Source organism: Marmota marmota, unplaced genomic scaffold, assembly GCF_001458135.2.
Source record: "Marmota marmota marmota unplaced genomic scaffold, marMar, whole genome shotgun sequence".
In the NCBI taxonomy this organism is placed as follows: Eukaryota; Metazoa; Chordata; class Mammalia; order Rodentia; family Sciuridae; genus Marmota; species Marmota marmota.
Window position 1 is genome coordinate 20,199,354 of NW_025999977.1, and position 20,891 is coordinate 20,220,244.

Below are 20,891 nucleotides of genomic sequence, written 5' to 3' on the forward strand. Positions count from 1 at the left end.
CAATGTTTTTATAAAGTTTTGATTTAATCCCCTGGAAACTTACAAATTATTTATGGTGGAAGGTGTAGCATATAAATTAATCAAACTACTTCAAAGAAAACCTATCAAGATAGGAGGTTTGCCTGGCTAGAATTCAAAATTAAAAATTCAATTAATTCAACTTAGAGGGATAAGCCAATAATATTTCCAGGTTTTCATTTTTCCTTAAAAATGTGTTTACTTCATTTATGCCATTGTGAAATTCCCATTTTCTGTTGATATGTACATCTTTGTTAACTACTCAATTGCATTTAATTATCAATGAACAAGATTTAAATATTCATGTGAGGTGTTCTTTGTAACCACTGCCTGTATACCTCAATTATAATTAAATAAACACTTGGGAAACTTAAGATTTAAATTTCACTGTGCTCATATGTATCTATTAAATTGGTTTAAACTAATTCAGATTCTGTTATGACTCTTTTGCTCAGGTGAATATGTCCTTCGAATCATGTCCATAGTAATATCATTAAGGAGATGTGTGATTCAAATCCCTTATCAGAAATAGGTATAGTTCAGGACATTTACACACATGTAGGTTAAAATAGAAATATCTGTTTGAGTTTGACTCAACAATGGAATTTAATTATCATTTCAAAGGGTCTTTATTATATAAATCTTCAAAATATAAAAATAATTGTTTCTATTCCAACTTAAATTAACTTCTACTCTTGATTATTTTCCATCTCTTTTTAAAAGAGTCTCTAAAATCCAAATGCTTCAGAATTAGAGAAAACAGTGTTTGGTTTTTTAGTCATTTTCCTTCATTAAGTTTATTTGTAGAATAATCCAATGAATGATATTTGATAAACACATTTGCCTAATGTATCTCCTTAACTTTGAATCCAGGAATCATAACTGTTCTTGCTTTATATATGAGTACAAAGTTGGATTATATTCCCTTTTCTCTCATATGTCATTGCCTTTTCTTTCCATGACAATTCTACAATTATCTCTCAAAAGGACACTAATAGGGAACTGTGGAGAAACATACCTACAATACACTGTCAGTGTTTTCTCAACTATAGGTTGCAATTTCTTCATTGCTTCTGAAATCAATTTGTTGCATTTGTTTTAATAAAAGAATATAATGAGAAAGTAAATAACAGAATGTCTTAGAGGCAGTAGAGCTAAGTATTTTTTTTTTCCTGTTAAACTTGTTTCACTGTGTGTGTTGGGGGTGGGTACTTAGCTATGTGAAAACTATGATCTTTTTGAATTTTGGCACAAAAACTGATCTAATGGTAAAGTTATAGGGAATATTTTACTGTATCCTTGTCAATAAGCACATTCATAAAAAAATCTGGACTTTCTTATAATACTTAGCTTAAAGCAGGCACTAACACACCATAAACAAAACCTAAGAGATGCAGTCTCTTGTGCTCACTGTTTAACAGCTCATGGATGACTGTTTGAAATACCTGACAGAAGTTTGCCCCTGAGAGTGTGGACACGGTGCAGTGAGCTATGGACACCAAAGGGAATGGCGAGAATGGCCGCCCAATTCTCTTGTCTTGAAAATCCTCCAAGCAGCCTTTTTGTCAGAATTATAGCATCCTGAATAAGGACAATACTTTTTTGCCAAGTTTTTTTTTTCTTTCCAGAGTTGAATCAAGCTTGTTCCATAAATAAAGTGGGAATCAAGCTTGTTCCATAAATAAAATAAAGTGGGAATCAGGAGCAATATATATTTTTTTCAACTCTATCCCCACTCTTGTAATAATTTGTCATAGTTGCTTGCTAAGCTCTGTCTCATAACAATTCTCAGCAGTATTTATTTTTATATCAGATCCTCAAGGATTCTACTGATTCTAGGAAGCCTTCTTGAACGAATTGTAAAAGAGTAACATCCCTCCCTCTTTTGTCTTAAAAACATAAGTCACTGTTCACTGTCTGTCGTCCTTTGCTTCCAATATAAATATGTGCTGTTTAAAAATCCATCCTTCCTTTTGTCCTTAAGACTAACTCTTTCTCATCCCATTCTAATTTACATTAGTTGCTACAGAGGGTAGGAAACTATCTGTGGATCCTCTTCTCAGGTATTTTGGATAATATTGGACATAAAACTAGTCTTTAGAAATGCACTTCATGATCCATCTATTTAAGAGATAAAAGAGTCACCATTCTCTCTTAATCTTATATGTTTCATTTCTCAAATGATATTCCTTATATTTTTCTAAGTAGGATTTTATGGAGCCTTCCATGTTTCTGAATGAAACTTTTCTTCTAGACATTGGCACAAATCTGAACAGTACAAATGAATACTTTGTCCTTTTCCTGTCTTGCTGCCTCCCTCAGAAATCCCTGTTATGTTCCCCTCGTTGGAAGGCCAAAATAGCAATGCCTTTGAGTGTTTCTCCCCTGGGAGCTTTTTCCATTTCTTTCTGTGAAAATCTAGAGAGACAATTGTCCCCTTAATGACTTGGACCCCTGGGCCATCTCTGTTACTGGCTTCTGTGTCCTTCTCCTTCACAAAGTCACATCCCATTATGCAGTCCAGCTCAAGGAGGGAATTCCTGGCCACAAGGTAGGGGCCAGAAGCCCCATGAACTTAGTTAGACACATGGTGGGCTTTAGGAATTTTGTGAAAAAGCTAAAACGTGTTTTCCTACCCACACCCACTCCTTCTCCTCTCATTTATGTGCTACTCTGTGTCTCCTGGTAACTCTTGGGTCTGGTCCTTAAATCCCCAAGGCTCTCTCCCAGCACCCCTGCATGCATCAAACCTTTGCTAATTTCTTCTCTCTTGTCAGACTCTGCCTCTTCTACATTAGGATTTAGACTTAAAACATAAATCTGGTGTAATGTAGTTATGGGTCCATGTGGTTCCCTGTGTAGAAATCATATTTATATCTTTGTAAAAATTTTTCTGGAGATAGGATATTGCAGAATATTTGGCCATCTGACAGTAGACATTTACATTTTCATCAGAAAGTGCTTTCAATCTTCCATTTCCCCACCCCATGGATTTCACATATTTCCCTGACCCCCAAGTATTCCAATATAGGGGAATACATGTTCATTGCATTTATGTCATGGATTCCTGTATACTTACAAACCAATAGGGTTTTTTTCTCCCTAATATTTGAAGTGAAAAAACAAAAACCTTATTGACTTAGATAAGTGACAACTTATTTTACTTGATTCTTTCACTGAAATGTTATACTGAGCACTTGTGTGATGCTTATTATAATCCAGACACTGGTATATTTAACACAGAGAATAGTCTTCTGAGGTGGGTTGTGTTATTATGCCCATGTGATGGATGAAGAAACCCAAATCATAGAGGTCAGCCAATAGATGCAGACAGATAAGAATGAGGAAGTGAGCTTTAGACATGGGTAATCTGTCAAACCATTGCATCCAATCAAAACAGTTAAAGATAGGGACAATGGGTCTTTCCTTGGTTTGCTGACACATACTAACTTTGAAAACAAGAACTAATGGAGGGGAGTCAGACTTTATTCTAAAGAGTGAGACTGAATGCCAATTTCTAGATTTTTTTATATATGTTTTTATTTAATGACCAAGCTGTTGGAGGCTGAGAAACATAATTGGTTGCCTGCAAAATTTGATTTTCATTCTCAAAAATCAACTGCGACCATTGCAGTTAGTCTATTTTATTTAGAAAAGTTAGTTAATCCCATAGGTTTCTTAATGTCATTTGGAAGTACCAGACTGGGGTCCTTTGCCAGTGGGGATAGAAAGAATACTAAGAAATGTCTGCCCTCCAGGAGTTCACCCTTAAGCAGATGAAAGAGAGAAAGGGAATAATTAAAACACTTTGTGCTCTGTTGAAACCTCTGTATTCTCTTGTCTTGGCAACAGGTACCATTTCTGTCAACACACTGCGCACGCCCTACACTGCTCCTGGAGAGAGTGAGATCTTGGACTTGGATGATGAGTTGTACCTGGGGGGCTTACCAGAAAATAAGGCTGGCCTTGTGTTCCCCACCGAGGTGTGGACTGCTCTGCTCAACTACGGCTACGTGGGCTGCATCAGGGATTTGTTCATTGATGGCCAAAGCAAAGATATCCGGCAAATGGCTGAAGTTCAAAGCACTGCTGGAGTGAAGCCCTCCTGCTCCAGGGAAACAGCAAAACCGTGCCTTAGCAATCCTTGCAAAAATAATGGCATGTGCAGGGATGGGTGGAACAGATATGTCTGTGATTGTTCCGGAACAGGCTATCTTGGCAGGTCCTGTGAGAGAGGTAGGATTTCAAACACCTAGCAGCTAACTCCCTAAGATAAAAAGTAAATTAAATGTTTACTCCAAATCTGAACTGACCATTGAGACAATATATGATATGCTGCTGGACGAAACTATGAACTCCTGTACCTGATAAAGATTACTTATGTACCTTTAATGATCTTCAAGGGCCTGATTCTGTCAACTCTTTCAGTATATTGCCAGGATAAAAATATGGGTTTTCAGTAACCTCTAGCACCTGAGCCTAAGATGTATAACTGCTTTCTCTTTTGTCTAGTTTTTAACTTCAGGATATTAGACAGTTTAAAAAAAAAAAAAAGGTGTGTAGGGTGGCATAAATTAGAAGTATCTACAGCCTCCAGAGCTAATATCTGTGCCAAGAAATAGCATTTGTAGCAAGCCAAGCTTTTAGTTGCAACTACCCAGACACTATGGGGTTAAACAGCCTGCTCAGTTCATCTGTTTACCCAAGGAAAAATATCCTCTGAAAAGTAAGCCGACTTTAAGTTATTTAAGTTACACCAACACTTAAATATTATACTTTCAGAAGTATACCCTAATTTCATAAGTACTTACCTTTGGTTGGGACCTAACCAATTGCAGAAGATTCATTCATTTATTTGATTTTAAGGCTTAGCTGTGTCTTATGGATGGATGGATCTCTGATCAGGTGCCCCCCTCTCCTCCTATTTTAGGAGAGAAAGCTACATTTTTTTTCTTTTTCTTTCCCCTTAAAAAGAAAGGAACAAGAGTTAAAGTAAAAACTGAAGAGTGAAAACTGTCACCAACTCATCTGCAGACTAGGCTATCAGCAGAAATAGTAGAACAAACAGTTCTGAGCATGTCATTTTATCGACCCAGTGTTTTAGATAAATGCTTCAGTCACTACGCCCGTTGTCACTTATTTTCTACAATGGAACTGAAAAATCAATATGAGAAAATATTGATGAGTTGTTCCATTGTTCTCTTATGATGCAAATAGCATTGATCTATTAGACATTTAACCTAAAAGTACCTAGCATCTTTTTTTAAAGCCATGAGCATTTAGTTATTGTTTTCCTTTATTCCTGAAACAGTTCAATTCATTAACCTGAAATTTCTTAGAGCAAAGGTAGTTATTGTATAAAATCCAAAATTGAAATGCGACTTTGATTCTTTATCATATAAAGGAATTATATCAGCTTATCAGTTATATTAAAAATATTAATAAATATAAATAATAAAAAATTAATAATATGTGACAGATCAAATTATCTGCCAAAATCTTATCACTATTCGGTGTCATATAATTGGAGAGAACAACAGATGGATAAGTATTTATCACATAGAAATATTAATTCTCCTCATGATGGTACCTGATTATAATCCCCATAGATTGTCATTGGAACTTAGCTGTATCTGTGTATTTTGGTTTATATGGCTATATTCTCTATAAATTTCCTCTTTGAATTTTCTTCCCTAATTTTAAATGTGTTTGTTTCATCTGGCTTGGGGAAATTGCCTAGAGAGAGGAAAAATTGACGAAGCTAACAAGGTATAATACAGTCAGTCATAATATGAGATAAGCAGACCTTCATGATTGAAAATTTTGTTTTAATTTTAATCATTCAGAAAGCTGCCAATTATTCTGATGCCTCCTGGTTAAGTGAAGCTAGAAAAATGTGTAACTGTCATATGAATTGCAAAAGCCTTTAGTTCAATATGCATGGTGTACCACCCTGTGGAAATATTCTGCTACTGCATATGGCAAAAATAAAAATAGAAATTGTAGAGCTCTCTGAGCCAGAATGAAGGAAAGGGAATATTTATATTTTGCAATAATTAGAAGGAAGGGTGGTAAGCATAGGCAGATTTGCAAATGAGAATTTAATAGCAAACTTCATCACTGGGATTTAGCATACATTTTTATCTCATGGGTGGCTGGAAATTTCTGTAGATTTCTTTGTCTCCTGGTTGGTTGGTTGTTGAAGATAAAATGGTCATTTTTGTGCAGTTCTTGTTTCTGGACGACAGCAACATTTGTGAGAACTCTTTGCTTTTCAGAGTTAATTTTCTTATTCACATTCTGGCGCCTCCTGAGAACAAGGGAAATGTGGGATTGTTGTCAGGCTTGATGCCACAGAATTTGGCTTCTGTCCAGTTCCCAGCTATGCCCTAGTTCATCACACACAAGATTATGCCCAAGCCTCCGAGTATCCAATTCAGAAGAAGGACTTTGACTGTTTTTTTTCTCCAGATACACTCAATTCTTAAGGCCAATGATCTCTAAGAGTCGATTGACAACTCTTTAAAATAGAAAATAAAAATTAATGGCACTAAGAAAGTTTCTGTTTTATTATTGAGAAATAGTTGATAATTTATGGACATAATTATTTAAAGTAATTAAAAAGTATGCTCAAGTCCTTGGACACTGCAGCATGGAGAATGATGTTGCAATTATATTACAGGAAATTTCATTCTGCATTAAGGAAGCAAAGGGTTTTTTAAGAAAGAACAAATATTTGCTAACCTAAGAAAATAACATTTTGTTCTATATGTATCAATCCTTTAAGGAAGAAAAATACAGAAATCATGCTGAATGAATGTGAATTACATTTAGCATATTCTCTCCTGCTTTGTTTCTAATAAAACTAGGAATGTATAGAAACTTGACCAGTGATAGGTAAAATGAGAGCATTGGTATAATCAGAGACTTACTTTATACTTGTTTGTTAAAACTCAGCAGATGGAGGGACAGATGTCAGAGCGATATAATTTGGCTCCCTGTCTGATTTTCATCGTTGATCACAATATGTGACTGCCTTTCGGCAAAACTGAGCACAGGTGTACACTTTAGACTGCAACAAGGAATGATGCAGAAAAGCAAATTTATCAAACCTAATGACAAGGGAGAAGGAGATATAGAAGGCAAAGTTGAAACTGTTTTTCTCCCCCACTGGGAAGTAGTGTTACTGAAATTAGCCTTTTAAAGGACTCTTTTTATGTTGAAAATGATAAAATAATTTTTTCTAATGTTAAAGGATGCTGCCAAATAGCATAACCTTCAATGTCAGGAAGTTGTCTAACATTTATTTGGCAACTCTAGACTACAACCTTCTGCATTTTCCAGCTCTCCTCTAATTAAACATTTACTCTAATTGTGAAGAATTATTTAGGATTTCAGTTGTCATTTATCAACACGTTATTTTCACATTGAGAATTGTTGAAAATGGCACTCAGGGGCACTCAGGTTTCATGATTTGAGTCTGTCGTTTCATCCCTGCAGCTTTTTGGACCTTGTTAAAGTCCAGTGACCTTGATTTTTCCCCCACTCTGGATTATATTTCATATTATATTTATGATGAATTGTTGACCACCTAACATTTCTAAAAGGATGGGACCCCTTACTCAGTTTTCAAATGAAGCTCCTTTTTATAGAAGAATCTTAGATGATTTTAAAAACATGACTGAATAATATAGACTAGTTGTATAGACTAAATAACTTGGAGAAAAGTAACAGTGTTTTATTAACCTATTAACAATTGGTAATTGTTCTTTAATTGGTACGGAGGCATTTATTGCTTGGCAAATATGTACTATAATTGGCCAAAGTTTAGAAAAAGAGAAAGTAAAGTTCAAAGTTCATTTAAGGTTATATGTAAAACACTTTTTTTTTCTGGAGCTCATTGCAATTTTATTATTTATTATTTATTGAGCAACTACTACTTGGCTATTTGCATTACCCTCTGTTGTTTTCAATATTCCTCCCATTAGGAAATCTCTTATCTAGTTGGAAAAAATTGTGCTATGATATAGAATCACTGTAATTTAAGATCATATTTTACTTTTTCAGTGATTAGTTCAGTGCCCAACTTTGGTGCTCCACTTCTGATTAATAGACACCTTTCCAAGTCTGTCTTTTACAGCTTAGTTGTGGCCTTCAAAATAGACTTAAAGGAATATTTGGTTACACGCATTACCATAATTAAATTCCATTTAAAACAGACAGAATAAATACGTAATTTCTTTCCTTGAGCATTTATATGTAAATTCAGAGAAATTCTTTCATATACCTTCAGTATCAAGTGAAACAGTTAATGCCAGTAATATGTATGGAGTCTCAGTTGTGTGCCTGGGTGAGTGCTCAGGGGAGCACTTGCTGCTGATAAAGCAGTGGATATGAGGGATTGGTCTTCGTTCTCAGGACACCTGCATTCTGAAGCATGAATATAGCTAGCACCATACAAACAAATGAGAGGTGATAATATTATACACAATTATATAGAGAATAACTGGCGTAGGAAGCAGTTCTCTCAGGGGTTACATCTGACCAGAGACCCAAATACTGAAAGAACCAGCCATTAAAGAGCAAGGGTGAAACCATTCAAGATGGAGGGATTTGTGGGACAGACACCAAATGAAAGTGCCATATCAGTTTGGCTGGAGCTTGTTCAATGAGGGGGGCAGGTGACGCTAAAACCTGAGGCCCAAGATGGGCTAGGACTAGGGTGATACTGAGGTTAATAGTTAAAAAAAAAAGTACAGATGATATTGAACTTGAGGTAGAAAACCATTGAAGAGGGATGTGCTTTAAGCAAGATATCTAATAATTGGATTTACTTCTTCTAGAGTTTAATTTGGCTGCTGTGTGTAGGGAAAAAGAGTAGAAGTAGGAATACCACAGAGGGAGGTGTGATCTTGGTACAGGTGAGAGAAGGTGGTCTGGGGTCTTTAGCAGCAATGACGAGAAGCAATCAACTCAAGAGACAGGTTGGAACTAGAGCACATGAGACATGCAGACTTGTCAATCGCTCCATAATGGCAGAGAAAGTAAGGGAGAAATCAGAAAGGTTTGGATGTGAGCAATGCTGATAGACTCTTTACTGAGATGGAGAAGATTGGAGAAGGAGCATGTTTTGAGTTAGTTCATTTTAGGGTAGGAGACTTAATAGTGGAGTAAGATGCCTATTGTATTCCAACTAGAGATGTCACACAGACAATGGACAGGAGTGAAGTAGGACAGAAGAGGGTGGACACTTGAGAAATTTTCAGAAAGCAAGATTATTGACTGCAGGGTTCAGAGGTGGCTCTCACCTAAGAATGCTTCCTCTGAACAAAGATTTTGGAAATTCTTTGAACTTTATATCCAGTGGGAGGAGGGACTTGTAGGTTTTACATGCCAAGTACTTTCTGTTCCATCCTCTAGATCAGACACAGGTTTCACAGTTTTTTTCCAAGAAAACAGAAATGGTATCTTTGTGCACAACAAGCTTGCAGACTAACACATCTTTTGTGTGCAAACCATATTTTGTATGCAAGCCTGGCATTTACAAGAAAGAGGAAACTTTAACTACAATAACCTCTGCAGACATTCCGCTGATCTGACAAGAGTAGAAGCTTAATTATGGCAAGGGTCTTCTGGGTGGGGGTCTCTGGCCTGCTTCAGTAGAGCCCAGGAAGGAAGTCAGGACTGTTAGTAAATGCTAGGGGGCGTGACTATGTGAGTTGATGAGTAAACTTTAATTCAAGAGGTAGATGGAAAAGAGAAGAAGGTGATGGAGGGAGATCTGGTATACTATGTAGCATTTAGACATTCTGAATGCACATTCTGCCCTACAATGACAACAAATGATATTTAAAGTCTCTTAGAAACAGTGCTTGACTTTTCTGACTTTCTGAAAGATAAAACTTGCCAAACTACAACTCCAAAATATAGTCTTAATAATGAGCACAGTTGTAACAGTAAAGTTAATTGCTGTGCCGTGTAAGTAGCCAAGATAATGAGAATTTCGTAATGTATTTTAATTCCAGGTAGTTTTTCTTTTATTAACTGGCATTCTGAGTTACCAGAACCAATAAGAAAGCACAGTGACACACTCTTATTTTTCAGCGTTCCTCTACCATATGGTGTTGAACACAGAGGGATGCTGATGCTTTCTTAAAGTGGTTTCTTATCAACAGTTTTTGATATTCGATTCTTTACATGTTTAATATAATATTAGGCAATTTCCCTGTTAACAGAGTCTACCTTAGTTTAATTACACACACGCGCACAATATTCTCAGCCCCACACCCATCCTTATTCAATATAGCCATGGTATATAGTTTACTGACATTTTAGGGATAGCTTAATATTTTCAGGACATTGAGTGTTTTAAGTTACTCCTTATCTGTAAATGAACCTGAAAATGACATTACTATTTGTGCTTTTTTTTTTAAAAAAAAATACCTTATTAAACTGAGAGGCTCAGAAAAAAACATCCTTTGTTACTTGGTAAAATACTATCGATTTTTCTTTTTTTCTTTTGAAAAATCACCTTTGGTGAAGTGTTGGCTTCATTCCTATGTTTAAGTCATATTTTTTTTTCATTTTTAGGATAGAGAGTATGCAACTATGATAACAGTAGCTCCTCTTGGCACCATGGATTTTGGGGGGCAGAGCAGGCCGTAGGGATCTTCCTGTAGCACTCTCTCATTCTGCAGATGAAGACTCAAAACCTAGGCAGGGCTGTCTGATTTCACAGATCTAGTCAGTGACCTCAGCCGTCCATAACTGCTGATATTTCCAACCAGGTTCACCCTGTAGAGCTATGCAAAAGAGTATGACCTCTTGCTCTTGAGAAGGAGGTGCATATAAAACACTTGCAATCTAATACAGTCATTGCTATAGGTGGAGAGTGCTATGGGGAAAAAAAGAAGAGGTGCTGCTGTTTCTGCACTGCAGCGGATACCTCACTAAGAAAGTTCTCTAGATTGTGACTTTTCTTTCCAATTTTCTTTAAAAAAAAAATTTTCCTTTCTCAGGCAGATGGGCTGATTTTGTAGTCTTGCGTTCTCTCTAGAAGTCTTTAATGCATTTCCCTTTTCCCTTTTAAGTTCTAAATGCATTTAAATGACCAAGAACTTGCTCTATTCATTTCCCATCCATAGAGGCCACGGTTTTGAGCTATGACGGGAGTATGTTTATGAAAATCCAACTCCCGGTGGTGATGCACACGGAAGCAGAGGACGTGTCCTTAAGGTTCCGGTCCCAGCGTGCCTATGGCATTCTGATGGCGACCACGTCCAGAGACTCCGCAGACACCCTCCGCCTGGAGCTGGACGCGGGGCGCGTGAAACTGACGGTCAATCTAGGTAACCACCTGCCTTCCACCATTGAACTAACACTTACTCACTTTTTTGTTCAGTTTTGCCTGCAAACATCTATCAAGTAGCCTGTTTGCCATGGAAAGTTAAAACACTTAATGGTCTTATTTCCATCATTTAAGTTAATTTAGGTTGGGGGGGGGGCATCTTTTTGTTTTTCTGTTTAACATAACTGTTTTGTGATTCCTACCACTGAAGGTTCTTAAAAGGGAAGCTGGATCTATCAGGGAGGTGAATTGAAAATGTAAATTATGAGGCTTAATGATGCCTCCAACTGAATTCCCTGTTATTCTATTAATTGATTCTCCTATTGGCTGTAGATGATATTCTGGCAGATAAATAAAAAAAAAATCTGTCTAGTTTTACTTAATTTGCAAACAAAATATCAAATTTTAGCTTTGTCGCCCAGGTCAGCAGCAGTTGTTCTTATTCTCCTTAATGGGCTTCTCCTTTGAACAGTCACCTTTGTGGTCCTCCATCCTTTTTATTTCAAAGTACTGTGTGGTGATATTTTGCTATCAAACAGCAATCCACAACCCTTCAACGCCCAAAGTCTGCGGCCCTCAGCAAACAGCCATGAGAACACTAAGGACACAGGCTCTTCTACAGAAACACAATGCTTTCCTGCTTATGTGTAGCAGTAAGAGTCTCTACAGTAAAACCTCACCAATCTGGATGCATTTGGGGGAAAGGTCAGGCTGAATTAAGAGAAAATATGAATTACAGATTTTAAAATGGAAGCAATTTATCTTTTTCAATTAGATTGAAAATCACAAATTAATAACTGGAAAAATCTTGTCAAGGAAAGGGCTTGCAAGGCTGATTTTTAATGGATGAATATGGTTTATTCATAATTAGCACATTGTTTTTTGCAAAATATGACATCATCTCACAGCAAAGTACTTGAAATTAGTTCAGATCCCGAACTTGGACTTTCAAAGTATGGTTTGTTTACAGGATTTCTTTTTTTATTTTAATTTTTCTAAAGGAGATCTGAGTTTCCACAAAATGAAGACTTAATATTCTGCCCAATAAGTATCAATATTAACATTAACTCCAAATAAGAGGAGTAAAAATGAATGAGGTTTTACTGTGTTTCAAGAAAGTGTTAAGCACACATAGCAATGAATAAACAGAGGAAGGAAAATAAACATCTTAAATCACATAGATGCATAAAAAACACTTGTCAAATGTGATGACATGAGACATTTATGACAAACCCTACCTACAATTTCAAATTGTGTTGGGCAGAATGGTAACTCATAAAATATAAAATCCACCCATTGATAGTTTCTTGCATGTAATTACATTCAACTAACACTGGTGATATTAAGTTAAATAATAAAGTTCTTTTTTTTTTTCTTTAACTACTTAACACACAGCACTATCCTCTTCTGTTCTGTTAGAGTTCCCTCTAGTGACAATGCTAGGTTACTACAAGTCAATCAAAAGCAATCAACCTAATTGCAGTCAAGAGACTGCTAATCTGAGTGGAAACACTCCTGGGAATATTTTCAACAGCAAAGCATTCTGTAGAAAGAGTTGTGTAGGTGCTGGTCCTTGGCTGTTTGCAACCACTTTTCTGATGCGGTTGACGACACATGACAAACTCAGCTATATGGAAACAGAATCTAGGTTTATGTTTTTCATGTTCCCCAAAGGCATTAAATATTAAAACCAAAGCCAACAAGTGTATACTATAGATAAACACAAGCATTCCACACAGTTTTTTTTTCAAAAAAATAACCACTGTAATCACAGTCTGTGTTATCCACACTAGACATTCTGATCTTCTAGTACTTGCTTGTCCCTTATAAGAAAGGGAAAAGCAATAGCAGTGCTCATCATGACCCTTATTCCATAGAGGTAATATTGGTAGCTCCAAGAAAGGCATAGGCTTGTGGGCTCAGAAGAATGACTACCCCTTAACCGTTGTCATTTCTAAAGGTTACATACAGTTGTTTTACTCTTCCTCCGATTAATACAAGGTATAGAAGCCAGCCAACATCTCGCTATTACCTATTTGCACCCAGGCAAATAAAATTAAGAAACAAACAAACAAAAATCAAACATTAGGGTAAAATGACAATAATTTTACCTTGCTGTCCATTTGACCATTTCAATTCTGAAGGACTGTGTTGGCCTTTGTGGGATATTAGATTTTGGAGGTCCAAGATGTCTAAGCCTAGCTGAGCTTGCACTGCACCCCATTGTGACGGAGCACTTTTTAATTTTGCTGAAAACAATGATATGTTCTTTCACAGATGGGGAGAAAGTTGCAACCAGTCTAAGTCAAGCATCTTTGACAGTTAACTACTCTTTATTCACTTAGATTTGTCACCATGTAGCTTTGTTTGAATTGGCCATTTTTTAAAACATTCTACTGTTGTTTCCAATGGTGCAGTTTTATAAGAATGATTCTGGGATCTAGAAGTATGTAAAGTATAATTATATAGAGTGGCCATATTTGCATGTGTCTGTCCCCGGAAGGGTGGACTGTGATTTTATTGGATGTCTGCAGCTATTACCTTGAAGGATAAATTTTCATTTTTCATCTATTCTTCCCCATCTAGATTGTATCAGGATTAACTGTAATTCCAGTAAGTGCCTATTCAAAATTTTTAAAATGTTATTCCTCCATTATGATATAAGCTAGTCAAGAAAAAAGAGAGAAAACAAGAGAAATGCATTTAGAAAACTCATGATCTCACTTTTGAAGTAGACCAGTCCATCATCTGGGTTGTAAAAATTCATTTTGAAGATCATACAGCTGAAGAGTTTCCCACTGCATTTCCCATTCCCATGTGGGAAAAGAGGTGGCAAGTATTTTGTAACAGAAAGTGCAAACACCTACGTTAACCTTCAGATACTTCAAGTAACATTTGTTTTGCCAAATCTGGGACTCCAGTAGAAAATACTGTGAGTCTTATTTTCATTAGTTTTTCTCTCTAAAATATGGAAAGCAAGTGCTTAACTTCTCTCACTTTGAGAATTACTATTAAATCCTTCTAAACTCAAAGTTGTACATAGCAAAATGTGTTTTTCCAAGCTCTATGTTCTTACAAAATTATTAAAGAGTTCATCCTTGATCATTAAGACTATTTACATAATGAATTTTTACATCCCTATCATATATCTGCAAAAATAACCAAAACCCTTCAAATCTGTGATATGCATGCCAAATGATGAGTCAGAAAAGATGCATGGACTGAGTTTTGTTTGAACTTGAACTAGAGATCTGAAAGGAGATAAGGACTGTGATTTTATTTTGAGTTGTAGCATTATCTAAAAAGTACATTTATTTTATTTCTTTACATCAATGTTTAGGTTTTTCTTTTCCAGGTTTTGCTGACCACATAAAGAAATCTCCAGTGATCACAAAGCCATTAGCTATTTAATAAAATGACTCTAATAAACTTCTTATCACTCATTACCATGGTAAAACAGTGTTCTATTTCCTTGGAAGAAAGCTGAGTGTGAGTTGATGGAGCTTATTTCCCAAACTTTAGGCTGTGTTTCCAAATGGAAGTAAGTCTTCTGATGAACAAAATGGTGGTCTTAAATTGGCGAAAGCAAGACAATTTTTCTAATAAAACTCATTCTATTGCAAATGCTCATATTTGTATTCATACAGCTCACATTTGCAGTGATGTATTTTAAAATCAGTCTGTCCAATCACAATAAAAAGGTAAATGAATTAGGACATTAAATCTTTTACAAAATATAGTTAACATGCCATGCATTAAAAACTCATCTGAAACAGAACATTTCCTGAAAATAACCTCTCTAAACACCCATACAAATGGAATTTTTCAAGTATGCCTTATCTCCTTTTTAATCCTATCTCTTTTACACATTTTGAAAAGGACTACACATTTTGCAAGTCTTACACCATGATCCACTTTATTTTCAGCTCTGAGACGTATATGTAGGGAAAATGTCAACTCATGACATACTCTCTCACAAAGTCAGATTTACTCTTCAATGCAACTACAGATTTTCTTGATCTTAAAAAATGTTGGGGAATATGCTTTTCTAGACCTCTATCTTATATATTATTTTCTCTTATTTATATTAAATATAGATCATGAAATTCATAAAATGTTACTATTTAAACACTAACAATTGATGAATTAACCAAATCAAATGTGAATCTGTTCTCTTGCTACATCAGTGGCTATATATATATATATATATATATATATATATATATATATATATATATTCTCATAATAGTACCCTCATAGACTCATGTACTCATTTGGCCAATGCCATGAGATTCTGGTATTAAGGGGAGCTGGTTATTCCTCTGGATAGTCTACAGAAGAATAACTTTGAAGACAAGATTTTTGCTGGTTTAAAGTTTCCCCTTTTAAAAAATATGAGTTATACTTAAATTACTTTAATATTGAATGAATGATTATGAGCTTTCAGTGCACAACTGGACAGGACTGCACATGCCTTAAGTGGACAGCAGTCACTGGAAAGAACATTCAATGACCAGGTAATGTTGTCATTTTCTTTACCTTTGTCTTACTTGGAAAATAGTGAGCAGATGTAGTTGGGAACTTTAATGAAGAAGACTCAATTTTGAGGAAATGTAAGAATTTGCAAAACAAATAATGCAAACCTAACTTACAGTGATTAAATCAGCCAAAATTTCTACCTGCAGTGCATTTGCTACCCAATAAAAATAAATTTAAAATATCTGTATTTTATTCAAACATATAGTTGAATGAAAGCCTGATTTATTATATGTATTCTCTGTGAGTCTGAGGTTTGCCTGAAACTGAGAAGATTAATGTACATTTATTAAATCACAGCTATATAACACCACCTTCTCTAAAAATTATACCATAATTATGATATCAACTGTGTTGTGAGATTAATATGAAGTGCTTCAATTGATGTCTTTAAGAAAATTGCCACAGGAAATATATAAGCCATAACAGAAAAGATTATCTTACATTGAGAGCTAATATTAAACTCTCAATTATTAAGTTTGAAGAGAAACCTTCTCAGACAAATTTTCCTACGTTCACCTAAAATTGCTTAGCATTTTCTACAGTCATCTTCTCCTCCTGTACTCTCTGTCCCCCAAGTTTACGGCATCTGTATTTGATATGGAAAGTAAAACACACATAGTATCATATTCTCCAATTTTAGATATTGAAGAATGGGTGAGAAGGATGTAACTGCTTATATTCAAACCTGCAGGACTGGAAGAGATGGCAGATATGTTTCTTTCTCAGCCACTCCTGTGTCACTAGCTTAGATGCAGTGATAGAATCTTCCATGGACAGCCCTTTGTTAAGCTGCTCTGAGAAAGGGAAGTTTTGAATTCCTGGGACTCTCTCTTTCAGATTCTTTGCTGCCACAATTTCCCCCCTTACAGGCAAAGCTATCAAGAATCTTTAAATGGAAGAAAGATAGCCTCTTTTCATTTAAAAGTCAAAAACTTGTTTTCATGCATGGTTAGGGTACTTTTTAAAATGAGCCATCTGTATGAATAGTGGCCTTTCCAGAGTCAAAATGGGTGTTTTGATCTTTCTGATTGCAAACAAAATGTGTCTGCCCACAATCCCAGACCAGTATGAGTTCACAGATATACATTAGTTTACACCATTGCTAAAATATGTTTGGTATCTGCAATTTGGAATTAAATTTAGGGCAGTTTTTGAAAATTCATGAATTGGAAAGTAAGAATAAAGATATATTATCTATGACTCTCTCTTCTCTTCAGGATGGGAATAAAAGGACATTTAGATTAACCTTGCCTCTTCCATCATCTCCAGTATTGAAAATAAACGTCATGATTCAATAATTTTATATCAAAGTTGCTAACAGAGGCACCATCTTTTAACTCTGATAATTTCTTCCCTGAACAGTGTAGGAAATTTTAATAAAGATAGATGGGAAATGATTATAAAGACTCATTCTTTTAACATAAGAAGGAAGATTGTTTGAATTAATGAAAAAATTATAGACATAAAAATTTTCATTAAAAATATATACTAACATACTGAATATTAACAAATTATTTTCAAGAATTATTTACATGAAAAGGTTAGTGTTTGACAGCCTCTTTCTTGATCCATAGTATTGAATGAACTTATTAAGTCTTTTAAAGTATAAAGAATGCAAAAGGAATTTTCTAATCCTTGTGAAATTCTTTGAAGTGCATTATTAGCAGGGTCTGCACAGGCCTTTGGTCTATTTCTGTATTCTTTTTGTTTGCCAAAAAACATAGCCCAATGTCTTGGTAACTCTGAGACCAAGATGCCCAATAATTCCAAACAATTTCAAATCTGAAGCCCACTAATTCCAAACAATAAAACCAAACAGATTAGGCTTTTTCTTTTCCTGAAAATTTGGCCTTGTTAGTGGTGTATTGCTTGATTAAATAGTTCAATTTTTTCTCTCCTGTTATTCCTCAAAAATCTTGTGTTCTGAAGTTTGAAGGTTTACATGCATTGAAAATTTGAAAACTAACATTGCTTCTATCGACTGTAGCTGAGTATTAAAGCTCAGTAACTATTTGGTACACTGGATACAAAGAGGCTTTTATACTTTTTTATGTAATTGTTTTCTATAATTTTCGTTTTTCCAAAATGATAGCATAATCACAGAATATTCTTCTGCTCACAGGAAGGCTTAGGGCCACTTGTACATCCATAGAAAAATGGATTTTAATGAACTCACTATCTGTGAGTTGCTTGTTTGTTTTATTTGACTTTCCTTACACCTTAACACATGAGTCTCTTCTGCCCACCTGCTCCTGCTTCCTACCCATTCACTCTTCTTACTTCCCCATTTATAATGATTTTGCTTTCTCCTGTACTCATTCCTCTTATTTTCTTAGAAGAATAAAAATTCTCTGGGATTAAAACCATTATTTTAGGAGGCAGAACATCCAACTCCTTTTGGCTTCTCACAGAAAGTAGTTTATCTAAGATGCAGAAATGACAAAATTCCAGATGACATTAATGTGGGCAAAATGTCAAGGGTTGAAGTTCAAATTCTTGTTGTGTTTCAGTGCTCATGTACTGGAGACAAAAGGGAATCTGAGGGCAAGTACTTAACCTCACTTTTGACTTGGAGATTGATAAGAAACATTCTGAGCAGTGTGTTATTGGAAAACGTACTTTGATGGATGTCTGGGACAGATAATAAGATCTTTATATTATCATTTTATTACCAGAATGAAAAGATCAACTGGATATTAGTTATCACCAACTTTTCTATGTAGATAAAAATGGAATGCAATAAAAGAAAGCAAAATGTCAACCAGTGGCACTTAAGCCATATTAGATTGCTTTGATCGGGCTGCCATTTGGCAAGCTACTTAAGAAGATATGAGGAAATTTCTGGGGACTGGCGCTTGCTAACATGAAGCAAATATTCAGTTCAGAGCAGCTGTGAAGTGCCTGCAGAGCAGAGAGCAGTAAAAGGAAGTCAACCACCTCTACCCCCCATCATGTATAATAATCCCTTGTTTGGAAGCATTTATCAATCAATGCCTGTCCACCAGCTAGGATAGAAAGTACTCAAGGAATAAAGGAAGATGAAAATACAAACACAGCTTATTTTTGTGGTGGTTGTTTTTCATTGAAAATATATACAGAGGAAGAGAATAAAAGAAAGTTTTATAAATTATGATTTTTAGCAAAAATTTAACAGCAATTGAATATGAAACATGGAGATCATTTTTTAGGGGGAGTTTTACCAGAAATTGAACTCAGGGGCACTTGACCACTGAGCCACATCCCCAGCTCTGTTTGTATTTTATTTAGAGATGGGTTTCACTGAGTTGCTTAGCACCTTGCTGTTGCTGAGGCTGCCTTTGAACTCGAGATCCTCCTGCCTCAGCCTCCAGAGCCACTGGAATTACAGGCATGTACCACCACACCCAGCAAGATCATATATTTCTGACAGAAAAAAAAATAGCTAAAAGCAGCAAAGTAAATTGGACATGACAATGATCTTTAGAAAAATTTCAAAATTGGAATGAAATTTAAAGGAAGCATATTTGAATTATCCACGTTAAAATTTACATAAAATTTAAAGAAGAGTACAGTTTTCTTCCGTAGTCGGATGGCTACATAAATGGGGCAATAAAATACTCACTGGCAATTTGAAAAGTAGATGACTTTTGTTCTATTTGGGTGAACAGTTTACTGATTGCTTATATGGAAATATATAATGTTGCAGCATTCTAAAAGATTACCCTTGTGCAAGTTGAAACTTCATCTTGAATCCAGTCTTAGTTATTATTCAGTAAAGCATTTCCTTATTGCCACTGCAAAAAGCTATGCTGAAAGTAATTCACAATTCCAGATTAGTGTTGATCAGATTCAACAAATGCTCTTTCATTGTTGAGTGTTGGCATTGTAAAAATGGCCTAGATAGAAATTGCCAGAAAAAACATAAGACATTTCAGAGTAAACATTATGAATTTGATATTCCTTTATTGGTTTCTGTGAGAGGAGAGTTTTCTTTTATAAAAGCAGTTGTTACTCAGTGTATGAGACCACCGCACGTTGGTCCGATAGTTTTATTTTTTGCATTGCTAAAGCTGGTTTCTAAACACTGACTGCTTCATTCATTGTTTTGAATTTCTTTTCAGTTTTTTTTCCCTTTCTTTTGTTTCTCCTCACCTTCCTCTTTCTGTAGATAGCATTTTAACACATTGTCAATGAATACAGAAAATCAAGAGTAAAAATTTGAATTAGACATTCCTTGATATTAGTAAGCTTTTATCCTGTTGCATTTAGCTTACCTCATTGTAAGATATATGATTAGAATTTCATTAGCTTTAAAGGACACAGTATTTTTTTTTTCTGTATTTGGAACGTTGAGTCTTTTACTTTTGTGCCTGTAATGACTCAAGTTATAAAAGTTAACTTCCACAGTATTAAACAGACTAATCAGTACCCCACAGCTTAAATTTAACATAGCCTCTCATCCCTAGGATAGTATTAATGTTCAGTAGTAATCTAAAGTATCTGCCAAATCCTTCAGTTTTACTCATGGGGAAAAGAATAGATTACACATCTTTCTTCAATTTTAGAATTCCTAATTTTACTCAAAAAGAAATTGTTAATAATGTATACCTTATCAATTGCTTGCCAATCAGAGAATATACAAACAAATATTATGATCATGGGTTTCAATTTTATGTATTACCACTAAGCAAGAGTGTGAATCTGCTATCTACTGAATGAGATGCATAATTCAGAAGGTGATGGCTTTGTCCACTTAACTGCATGAAAGCTAGGGTAAGTGGCTTCCAGCTGTAGGAGCACAAGTATTCTTCAATACGACACCATGATCTAACTTCCAGAAAGTGAAAAAATTTGAAGACCTTGAAGAATCTTTATTTTTTTTTAATTTTTGATTTAGATAATTTATTTTATTACTTAATTATTTATGTAGCTAAACAAACTTCTGGGCTTACGTTTCTTCAGTTTTTCTAAAATTTAGAATTGTTTTTGGTACAACAGAAACTCTTTA

At 35.2% G+C, this 20,891-nt stretch overlaps 1 protein-coding gene across 44 annotated transcripts in view; it reads left to right on the forward strand.

Annotated features, from left to right (window-relative positions):
• Nrxn1 (neurexin 1) overlaps positions 1-20,891 on the forward strand; it is a 1,091,229-nt gene that overhangs the window by 496,676 nt on the left and 573,662 nt on the right. For 36 of the 44 annotated variants that reach the window (XM_048804359.1, XM_048804357.1, XM_048804361.1 and 33 more), the window contains 3 exons: positions 3,871-4,254; positions 11,163-11,366; positions 13,952-13,978. In XM_048804359.1, the coding sequence (XP_048660316.1) occupies positions 3,871-4,254; positions 11,163-11,366; positions 13,952-13,978 (615 nt within the window). The remainder of the gene's footprint in view (positions 1-3,870; positions 4,255-11,162; positions 11,367-13,951; positions 13,979-20,891) is intronic. The other 8 variants (XM_048804364.1, XM_048804383.1, XM_048804397.1 and 5 more) reach the window with 1 other exon arrangement.